At 38.4% G+C, this 12,073-nt stretch overlaps 1 protein-coding gene across 1 annotated transcript in view; it reads right to left on the bottom strand.

The window, feature by feature from the left end:
- Window positions 1-2,095: 2,095 nt before the first annotated feature.
- Window positions 2,096-12,073, bottom strand: part of LOC144441949 (F-box-like/WD repeat-containing protein TBL1XR1) — a 66,161-nt gene continuing 56,183 nt past the window's right edge. Inside the window, exons 10-13 of the mRNA XM_078131217.1 lie at window positions 10,717-10,844; window positions 10,189-10,354; window positions 8,743-8,844; window positions 2,096-7,022 (exon numbers count right to left, since the gene is read on the bottom strand). Of these exons, the coding sequence (XP_077987343.1) occupies window positions 6,996-7,022; window positions 8,743-8,844; window positions 10,189-10,354; window positions 10,717-10,844 (423 nt within the window). The 3' untranslated portion in view covers window positions 2,096-6,995. The remainder of the gene's footprint in view (window positions 7,023-8,742; window positions 8,845-10,188; window positions 10,355-10,716; window positions 10,845-12,073) is intronic.

Below are 12,073 nucleotides of genomic sequence, written 5' to 3' on the forward strand. Positions count from 1 at the left end.
GTATTTGCCTATGCAATTGCATAGCAGATCTGACCTTACAGCACTGAAGCAGATCATTAGTAATGTTAAGTGGTTTTTAAAAATACAGAATGAGAAGCTATTTCCACTTATTTCTGGTTTATCTTTCACTATGAAAAAGTAACAGCCCTGGCTGTACCTTCCAACACTACATATGCACCCCCTACATTATTATCATACATATTTCTGTGTATGGAACCCCCGGATGGAACCACAGCAGAGGTGTAGGTCAGAGTATTGACAACACCATAGCAACAAGGAAGATGAAAACTGGCATCACAGGGAGGTTTAGGCTTAGTTAGTTATGTTTACAAAAACAAATAAATAAACAAACAACACGGGGTCACGTGGGGGTTGGCAACATAAAACACTGACAAACATGGAGAATAATTTACATATCAATATCAACACTGTTTTTATGTATAAACAAGAATTATAATATGTTTTCCTGTGGTTAAACCACAGTTGGCATCCAGACTATAACTAGTTAAGCCTGAGCTCCCTTAGTCCTTCTTGCAGACGGCGTACAGGACTCGATACACACACCGGTGAAGAGAGGGGTGATGCTCCGGAACACTGTCAGAATCGAACTCGAGCTCCCTGTGCTGGCATACCAGTACTGTAGTATGACTTACCTTCGAGTATGTTACGTATCTCTGCCTTCACATCTTCACTTAAAGTTACAGTGCTAATTTCAACCCTGTCGTCTTCTAGTCTTCCGTTCTCTACAAGCCACTGCATAATGGGAGCCAAGCAATACTTCTCAACAAAAAGCATGCTAGTTGGATTACCAGGCAAGTTGGGAGAGGGCAGGCGATCACCGATATGGGGGAAATAAGCTACCTTCCACTTCAACCGGTCTACTTCTTCAAAGTTCCATGATGGTGCTGATATTTTTTTGCCACGTGGTGGACGAAAGGAGCAAGTATACCTAGCACGTTTCTTAGGAGAAACCCTCTCCCCACTATCGGATGAAGAGTCGTGCATCTTCCTGTGTACATCGCTACTGCAGCATGAACATGTTGGATATGCAAGTGTCTTTGAACTCTGCCTGCGAAGTTTCGACCGTTGACTCCAACTGAGCGTATCGAAAAACCCTGTGTAAGTACTAGCCGTACTATTCATAGGAGCAATGCTAGTGGAGGCTGCACGTTTACTACTTGGAGTACCTTTGCTGGTTCCGGCCATCTTATTCATGTTGGAGATCTTTCGGTTGCCCAATGTATGGCGCCCTCTCGCGACGACTAGTGTGAAATACACGGAAAAAATAAACGGGTAACTTTGCTTGCTTTAACACAGGCTTCAAACTTCTTCTGACTTAGTACATACCTTGATTATAACAAAAGGCTTTCGTAAGTAGTTTTTAACTTTAATGACTCATTTACATATGCCATGTCTTATGGTAGGATACACTGGTTCTTCTGAACGATTGCACATACGAGATGTCGCATCGTGCTGAAAGTTATGGCTTCTTCGTCGTAAAACACACTAGCCTCTATACGGCGGCACTTAACAGACGCACACTCACAGACGTACATTTTGCTTTGCTTCAGCTTGAAAGTATATACTCTTGACTAGTGAGAATGAAAGGTTTGTGTTCTTGTTTTGTCCTTACAGGGTGCTCTGTTTAGGCCGACATCTGGTTATTATTAATTATGTACATATAGACCTGGAGAACATTTGAAAAAATTATGTCTGGTTTATTAGAAAAGGCAATATTTAATAAATTTAGTCCCCTTTTTAATAAACTTATCAGCTGCCCGAGGAGTGTAAGTATCATTCACACACACACACAGTGGTCACAGCACGTACAACTGACTGCACCTATGTAAGAAAGATTCACACAGTGACCATAGCACAATTGACTGCACCTATGTAAGAAAGATTCACTCATACATACACACACACAGTGACCATAGCACAATTGACTGCACATTAGCATAAGGAAACATCCACTCACTCACTCACTCACACATGCCTGCTTGCAAGACAAAACCGCAATAAACTGCATTTTTAGTGTAAGAAACATTCACACGCCAGAGAATTCTCTATATGAAAATATAGCAATTTATTCCAACTTCAATGAGAGAGAGAAAGAGAGAGAGATAGAGTCAAAGTAAAACTAGCAGGGAAGAAAACTTGACATCAAAAGAAGTTACAGGCCAAAATGTGGGCATTATTTCTAAGACAGAAGCCATACAAAAAAATACTGCAAAATATCCATACCACTTACTGTACAACTGGAAAAAATGGTGATTACAACGTTAATACATTGTAGGCATAGACGTACAGATATAAAAGTGTCACTTTTCCACCAACGTTTTTTCAAAGGTCGGGAATTTCACATTGTGTTTTGAATGCTGTTATATTTCTTTAATAGGGTAAAAATTCACTTTACTATAAACCAAACTTTGAAGGGCTCTATGAAAACTTGGATAATTTTATATTTCGTAATCATCTGTAATAAAACCACTGAAACAGATAAAGTTACACAGCTCTTTTTTTTGCGTGTGTCAATTAATTTCTGCTGGTACGTCACAAAATATCCTTTCTTGACTGGCAATCTTACCAAATGAAAACAAAAGTAATTCATCATATTGCCGTTGGGGGCGATCTCATGTATCCTATATGACAGCTTTGGAAAAATATGCATCTGAATGTAGAAACCTGACACAGCTCCCTACAGGAAACATTGAGTACGTACATGTATGAATAAAATGTGGGTGGGGGTGGGGGTCAGTGGTGTACTAATCATATGAAAGATACATTTCTTAGATTTGGTACTGTGGTCTTAAATAGGAAAAGCATGCAGGAAACAACCAATGAGGAAATTGAGAATACTAGAGCAAGCAGTTTTCTCTCTCAAAAAGTTGTTCTTAAAATGACTCCTTGTGGAGTCGAGTTCTATCCAATCCCGTTCCCACGAAAATCTTTTACATTACAGACTCGAGAAAGTCCCAATTAACTTTTGAAAGTCAGTCAGACTGTTTCTAATATATGATTACTTGAAAGAATGTAGGGATATAAGCACACTATGCACAGTTTAAGCAGGATGGCTAGTAGGTATTTAGTCTGTAAGGTACGCCATGACAGGGCGCCCTCAAACATCGGCCAACCCCTAGGTTGTGAGAGGAGGCCAGTGAGGGCGAAACGTCACGACATATCTTATAGTCTAGTAGGAATTCAGAAACTCAGAAAACTGGGTAAACGTGTAGGTTATACTGCAATGGGCTTGTGTAACGTCTCAAAATGTTGACTTTCAATAAAATATTTGGGATGCCATGGTAACCAAAATGCATAATTTTGAAAGGCCACACATTCACAAACTAGTGCGTGTTATCTTAGTACAGGTTTTTTATTTTCCCTGTACAGAGTACTGACGGTAGAATGGTAAAAAATAGGGGAAACTTGAGAAGATAGTGAAGGACATTGCTTAAATAAGAACACACCTTGACAAGGTGCTATTGTAAGTTATGAAGCAATGTGTCACCCCATCAGATATCACTGACAGAGACGCCTGATTGGGGTTGAAAGACAAAGACACGTCTAACCATCTCACTGATGTGTAGTCTGCAAAGATACCACATGTCATATCATCCTATCAGATACCGATGAAAGTGAAACCTGATGAGGGCCGAGTGACACGTGTCCATTTTAGTTGATACATTTCAGGCATCAAACAATATAGTGCACAAGCCAAGGCATAGAAATATTCATCACTGACACCAAAATCTTACAAAATTTGAATGCTGAATTTGAGCCTCTGATTGTGAACTAGAAGGTCATTGTGAATGTGTAGTAGGGTATGCTTAGAGAAAGGGAAAAGGGGGGGGGGGGGGGGAAGGATGTCCTAGAGGGTGGACCTGGGTTTTGTACTTTCAAGCTATCTATATGATAGTGTTGGAAGAGAGTGCAAGCTATTTTTCATCACAATCTACTAGACCTGGAGCAAAGAGAAAACTGTTAGTAGTAGTAGTACCCACAGTGTTGCTATGGTAACAAAAAAATAACAAGACAAAAACAAGACTCGAGAGTAATTACTACCACTGACTTTCCCATTGCCAATATTTTACCATCACCTGTACACGTACACTCCCTCCCTTTACCTTTTTCTACTTTTTTTTTGGTTTGTTTCTCCTTTGAACACATTTTTCATCAGGCCATAAACACCTGTTTTTATACAAATTGCACAACTACATTATACTATAAATTGTGAAAGGCAGAAATTATACATTTTACTATAAATTTAATATTATTTTTTTTTAACTTTTTTTTTTTTTTTTGATCTAAAGGATGAAAGATATTAGGCAATGGAAAAGTCAACTGTTTGAAACAAAATATTTTGGGATCTGGACAGCAGCTATTCTTGTTTGATCTAAAACCAGAGTATAACATTTTTTTCCACCAAAGTGGTATTTTGAAATATGTTCCTTTCTTTTCATGAAAATATTTTTATTTCTGGAAATGTTTTTTTTTTCTCATATTTTTTTTTTCTCGAAACTTCCATATCTAAAGTTAAAATCCTATTTCAGCTTGAAATGGGAGGAAACAAGGAAAAAACACAAATCTTTTTTTTGACGCAAAAATAGGATTATTTCTGAACATGGTGATTATACCCTATTCCTTTTTCATATATATTACCGCACTGTAGTTTGTACATGACAAATTGCTGGAAATCTACTATAAATGCTTGTACCCTGAGTTTTCACACCAAGGGTTAAAGTATTCCTATATTTAGTTGTACCCTGGGAACTTCATGACAGTTCACACATGTGCCAGTATGTGAGAGTATACGAAGTGTAGCTGTTCACATTAACATTTGTGAAGTGGGCCCTCTAGAGACAGAACTCTTTCTTCTTTTGTTTTTGCTTAAACATTTCACAGGTGCATGTTTCAATCTGATAGGCTGCCAGTTTGTACTCCATTCTGATTACACTTTTGAGAGGTTTGCCCTATATCAGACTATGCATAGAATCCTTTGTTCTAGTTCCGAAAAGACCATAAATGTCAGAATGTCCCTCTCATCTCCTTTGCAGATTGATTTAGCAGGTACCCTCACTTTAAAATCTATGTAGGATTTACTTTCTTCAATACTCGCCCCGTTATCTGGGTAGTTCGATACAAGTGAGCACTCCATCCAACACAAATCTTGATCCTTTTGTTGTCATCTCAGAAACACTCCATAGTCAAGTAAGGTAGATTGATAAACATAGGATAGCATTATTTCAAAAAGTCTTGATTTCTGAAAGTTTGGGAAAATTACAGCTGCAGTCTGGGGTTTGATCAAACTGCCATGACTATCTTTGAGGTAGGTTGGAGGCTAAACAAAACATAGCACTTGTATGGCCAATCATGCATTCCCAGAGTACAGACCGATATCTGCCGGACCTTATGATCCAGCAGTGACATATTTGAATCTGTCTGTTTGTCTCTCTACGATGTCGTCTTAAAAAAAGAACACCTGATTACAAATATTCTCCGTTTGGAACATCACTGAAATTTACAAAAATCCACACTATGAAACACTATGTCACTTACAGTAACCTCATTGAACTATGACCTCATATTGAACTATGACCCAATTAATCTGAAGGTCAGAAGTCAAAGTTGATTGTTGGCACATCAAGTTTTTTTCTTTCTCACAAGAGTAATACAAAGCATTTGACCAGAAGCAACACAAAAGAGGACAAGTAAAATCCAGCAAGATGTACACGGCATGAAATCACACCTATTCATTCTGAATACTGAATACAACAGAAATTTGCAAAGGGGATTTTTTAAGTATATTTGAGCCATTTTGGATTGGTGTGAAGTACCGAAACTTGTTTCAAGTTGACTTGAGTACTCAAAAAGCGGTTCATGATGTCAGTTCTAAAAGGTTTCAAACTGGCTCAAACTGGTTCAACCGGTGAACTATCTGTTAGATCCAAAAGTACAATGCTGGCTCAAACTAGTTTGAACCGGTTCATTCATGATGTCTGCTTCAGAAAATGTCAGGTTGGCTCAAACTGGTTTGAACCAGTGTAATAAAAGTTTGTTGGATCCAAAAGTACAAAGTTGGCTCAAACTGGTTTGAACCAGTTCATGATGACTGATTCAAAAGGTCAGACTGGTTTGAAACTGGTCTACTGAAATTGTTAGTTAAGGCTGGCTAAAACTGAATTGGGCTGGTTTTATTTATATACTTTTAGACCGAAATATTTGTTCTACTGAGAATATTGTTCAAATTCTTTAATCTACTGAACACAGAGTCAAGTTCCGATGTATATGCTAAGTAATTTCAATACTATAATTGATTGTACTGAGCAACATTAATCTAACCCAAGCCAGTTTGAACCAGTGGCTTCACTTGTTTGAACATGTTGAATTGATCAGTAAATCTAGCCAAAACTGGTTGAAACCAGTAAGTTTGAAACCAGTCTCATTGGTCAGCCAATCAACATCAAAATGCCAAATCAGCATCAAAATGCCAAACTATTTTGAACCAGTTTCATTGGTCAGCCAATCAGCATCAAAGGGCCGAACTAGTTTGAACCAGTTCAGTATTGTTTACCCACATTTCACTTATATTACGTGTGGAAGGGTTTTCAATGTCATGGCTCAAATAACGAGTGGACAAGTCGGGATAGAGAGTGGGGTCAGTCACAAATAATCACGTCACCATATGTATAAACTATGTCCTTCAAGAAAGTACGAAGAACAAGGGGGTATATAGTTCCAGCAGTATGGATAGGTGGGTGAACAAACAGTGCCGAACCACTCACACAGTAGTGGTGAAGGTGGTGGTGGTGGTGGTGGTGGTGGTGGATGACATTGTTGTCTTCAAAGAATAGGAGCTGCCAGCTGGTCAAATACACTACACAGGTACTACACTGACTTGGAAAACTGGAGAGGTTGCATGACCAAACATGGGGGCCAGAAAATGATGTACAACTAGCCGACACTACACTACTCTATGCTACACACTACGGTGGACTTCACTTCCTCAGATCAAGCACACAGACCTGCAAATGACAATGAGAAACAAAACAGATCAATTGAAATCCATAGTAGTGGAGAGTTTAATATTGGGTATGTGCTAAAAATTGGGGTTGGAAAAACAGTTGTCCAGCATTGATATTGAAAAAGTAGGTCCTGAATAAAAGAATCACATTCATCCATATGGCTCCACGGATGAAACAAAACTCATGGAAAAATATGAGGTTCAAACACGAGGCTTTCATGCATTCCCAGGGCAACATAGGAATATAGCGCCTTCTAGAAAACATGGTTAGTATACTGCCCTCTAGAGTTGGCATATGTAATCATTTGGCAAATGAGATTAATTATCTATGTATTCAAGGCATATCATATTTAAAGTCAGTGTCATTTGCCACCCTTGAAGTGTTTTGGTCAAAGAAGGGCAGCCTAGGAATGTAGTGCCCTCTACTGACCATGACGAATATAGCCCCCTCTAGAGTTTGTCTAGGTACCCAGTCGGTAACTGAGATTACTATGTTTTCAAGGCATATCATATTTCATGTCAATGACATTTGCCACTGCAGTGTATAATAAGAATAGGGCCACATAGGTATAGAGCCCTCTAGAGACCATAAAGAGTATAGCGCCCTCTAGAGTTTTGCTATGTATCCAGTTGGCAACCTAGATCTAAGTATGTGTGTATTCAGGGCATATCATATCTCATGTCATTGACATTTGCCACTGCTGAAGGGCTTTGTTTGGAGTAAGCCTTCACTACTCACTTGTGATGACAGCATAAAACATCTGGTCAATAAGGTTTAGTTACACCTCAATATTCATCATTTCACTAACACAGTAAAACAAAGAGTAGCAGTACTGGCTGACATCAACTGACCCCAACCTACTTTTCATAATTATGTGCTATGCTTATTGTAGTTCTAAGTACACACTAGAAAAAAACGTTTGAAATGGACAGTCAGGGATTCGTGACCTTGAGATGGCAAAGTGTCCAATGTATTGAAGGGGCACAGTCCATACAGTGAAGAAAATTTCAACTATATATTTTGGCTTGATTTCCTACACTTACACTGCCCTTCGACACTGCATATGCTCTAGCACTTACAAGTATATACGGCCCAGAAATTTATGCTGCACTAACACTGTATATATGCCCTAGAAATGTACGCTGCACTTACAACAGTGGGTGTACCCTAGAAATGTATGCTGCACTTACACTGTATATGCCCTAGAAATGTACACTGCACTTACACTGTGTATGCCCTAGAAATGTACACTGCACTTACACTGTGTATGCCCTAGAAATGTACACTGCACTTACACTGTGTATGCCCTAGAAATGTACGCTGCACTTACACTGTGTATGCCCAAGAAATGTACACTGCACTTACAGGGTGTACAAACGGCATACAAACGGGCAGAACACTAGAGTGTCATTCACTTGAAAGTTCTACGTTCATTCATTTGACAAATAATGTAACTATGGTGATTTATTATTTGATATTTCACAATCACTTTCCCCACAACAAAACAAAGAATGTCAAAGTTCAGTAAATTTCAAATTTCTATATTTATCATCATTTTTTGGTCCTTCATGTTAATTTCTGGTGTAAGTATCATAAGCTGAAATCTACTCACTATGCTGCTACCTCTATGATTTAATACACCTAAATAATGTTCATTGTGTGCTGGGAGATTCCAATAGGGAAATAGGGATGACAGGTATCAAAAAGAGGTGCTACTTACTGATCCATCTGACGCACTGGCTCCTACTTTATCTCCCCTTGAATTCCAACAAACTTCAAAAATACCACCCGTACCACGATAACTATGTACAAGACTACCAGTCTGCAAACAAGAAAATCAAATATGTAAATTGGCGTCTCAAATTACAACATCTACATCACATGCTCAGCCTTGGAAGTTAACTTTTTGAGCAAACGTTTTTTTAGGATCAATTTTGCTGCCTGAATCCAAAATGCTCCTAAAATGTAAAACTCAGGAGCAAAGTAAAATAATGTTTATCCAACTTTAATTCTCATCAATATTCATTTGTCACGAATGCTATGTTTATTCGGACAATTTTCATCAATTTTGTGGAATGACATTGTTCAAATTAATGCAAATAAAAAAATTCCTCGTCATGAAAATTGTCAATATGCAAGTGGGCTTCAAAATTTGTCTGTCAAATGCAGCTAAAGTTGAAATTTCACATTTCAAATGATAAAGTGTTTTATTTAAGGGCGGTAAGTAGGTAAAATCTACCGGGGTTCCCACATCATTTTACCGGGGTTCCCCACCTAAACTATGATACATTGCATGGGAAGCACTACCAGTTTTACCTCTTTCCCCCTTTCTGTTACCGGGGTTCCCAAGCCTTAGCAAAAACACTGTCAGATAGTAAATTTAAAATGCCACCTGCTGAATGCACGTATTTACAAAAATTCACCTGCATCGGACCATTTATCACCTGCAAATGGCAGTAAATTATCCGCAACTTCCTAGGCTGTATACATTTCATATTTGCGGAAACATACTACATGACCCGTCGATTCAGGTCAAACATCAAAGTGGGTCAGAACAAGATGTGTTTCTACTTGTGTCATTATGACGATTAAGTTTAGCTAGGCCACATAAGCTTTCTGATGCGACAGCTTTTCAACACACATACAAACTAAAGATATAATCGTGGCATGTTTACAACATCAATCAATGGATGTATAGAATAGTGGCTCTGTGATAGCACGTTTTTTTGTAAGTGGAAACCAATTCGATCTCATTTCTGGGGATTTTTTAGTGTGTGTAATTCATCTTAAATACAATTTCTGAAGCCTTATCATGTATACAGTATAATCATTATGACTCATTATACTGACATAACCACGGCGACGCTATCACCTATTACACTAATCTACCCAGTGAAATAATAGTTTATCGATTTCAATTTATTGACAATACCATTTGCCATGGTGTGATGTCTTTCAGAGCAATATCATTCAAAAAGTGGCGCCAATGGTATTGTAGCACAACTGAGTTGTTATCTTAGAATTGTATATAGAAAAGTTAAACAAAATGCCAGGCGTGGGGGAAACGCCAAAACTCCCCACACGAACGGATTCATAGCTACCTTAAGAGTCAAAACTTACATGAGTTGTCTTAACACCGTAAAAGATTAATAAACACACAACTTACCTGTGTGGACCATATATGAACACACTTGTCAAAGGACCCACTAGCTAAATATTTGCCATCAGGACTAAACGCTACACTGTACACTGGTTCCTGATGCCTGGTTAACGTGTGAATACATATACCTCTTTCTACATCCCATAGCCTTACAGTTGAGTCAAACGACGCGCTGAAAACAAAAAAAAATCACATACGAAATTAGATTTATCGGACATAATGGGGTGTGAAGAACAATTTTACACATACAAATTCTCTCTTCGGCTTATTTAGTTATAAAATTTTGTTAATTACTAATTGAACTCTCCTTGTTAAAGGAGCACGCCACTCTCGGAAATAAAGACGTTTTCATAAACTATGGGTTCAGGAGAGTCATTTCATAGTTTTACATCACCTACAATTACGTGCGAATTCAGCGAAACATCAAGTTGATCTTGTGCCTTTATACGTATCTTCTGCACAAAATTTAATACTCCACTTACAGCCAGTGCAACTATACCGTACAATGTCACAACCATACATCAAATCACTTACCTAGCTAACATAAGTGACTGATTGGGAAACTCTGTACTGGGACCCGTCGGACTCCATTTTATTGTATAAATTTCTTTATTGTGTGCTTGGAGATCATGTATACAATTATCTTGCTTCATTGACCATATCTACAGAAAATACAGGATATACAAAAATGAAAATTGTATATCAATTATTGACCATATCTACAGAAAATACAGGATATAGAAAAATGAAAATTGTATATCAATTATTGACCACATCTACAGAAACACAGGATACAGAATTTAAAAAATGAAAGTTGTGAATCAATCATTGATCATATCCAAAAGAAATGTGGAATACGCAAAAAAGAAAGTTGTAATTCAATCACTGAAAGTATCCACAGGAAATATGGGATGAGGAAGTTGTAAATCAAGTGACAACTGTAATGAGGTATGAATAATTGCAATACGCTTATAAAAAGGCCACGCTTCAGTGTTTTATTATCATACTCCAGACAGTGCCACTGGACAAAGAATTTGCTGCAATAACAAGACAGTTTTTGCTCATTTCCAAACTATAGCTGGCCATTAAGCTTGCAGCCAATATGTCAAGTCAGATAGCTAAGTCTCTGGGCTATACTGTCAAGTCAGTATGTCAAGTCAGATAGCCAAGTCTCTGGGCTATATTGTCAAGTCAGTATGTCAAGTCAGATAGCCAAGTCTCTGGGCTATACTGTCAAGTCAGTATATCAAGTCAGATAGCCAAGTCTCTGGGCTATACTGTCAAGTCAGTATGTCAAGTCAGATAGCCAAGTCTCTGGGCTATATTGTCAAGCCAGTATGTCAAGTCAGATAGCCAAGTCTCTGGGCTATACTGTCAAGTCAGATAGCCAAGTCTCTGGGCTATACTGTCAAGTCAGTATGTCAAGTCAGATAGCCAAGTCTCTGGGCTATACTGTTAAGCCAGTATGTCAAGTCAGATAGCCAAGTCTCTGGACTATACTGTCAAGTCAGTATGTCAAGTCAGATAGCCAAGTCTCTGGGCTATACTGTCAATTCAGTATGTCAAGTCAGATAGCCAAGTCTCTGGGCTATACTGTCAAGTCAGTATGTCAAGTCAGATAGCCAAGTCTCTGGGCTATACTGTTAAGCCAGTATGTCAAGTCAGATAGCCAAGTCTCTGGGCTATATTGTCAAGCCAGTATATCAAGTCAGATAGCCAAGTCTCTGGGCTATACTGTCAAGTCAGATAGCCAAGTCTCTGGGCTATACTGTTAAGCCAGTATGTCAAGTCAGATAGCCAAGTCTCTGGGCTATACTGTCAAGTCAGATAGCCAAGTCTCTGGGCTATACTGTTAAGCCAGTATGTCAAGTCAGATAGCCAAGTCTCTGGG

The sequence above is a fragment of the Glandiceps talaboti genome, chromosome 11 (genome assembly GCF_964340395.1).
Source record: "Glandiceps talaboti chromosome 11, keGlaTala1.1, whole genome shotgun sequence".
Classification (NCBI taxonomy): domain Eukaryota; kingdom Metazoa; phylum Hemichordata; class Enteropneusta; family Spengelidae; genus Glandiceps; species Glandiceps talaboti.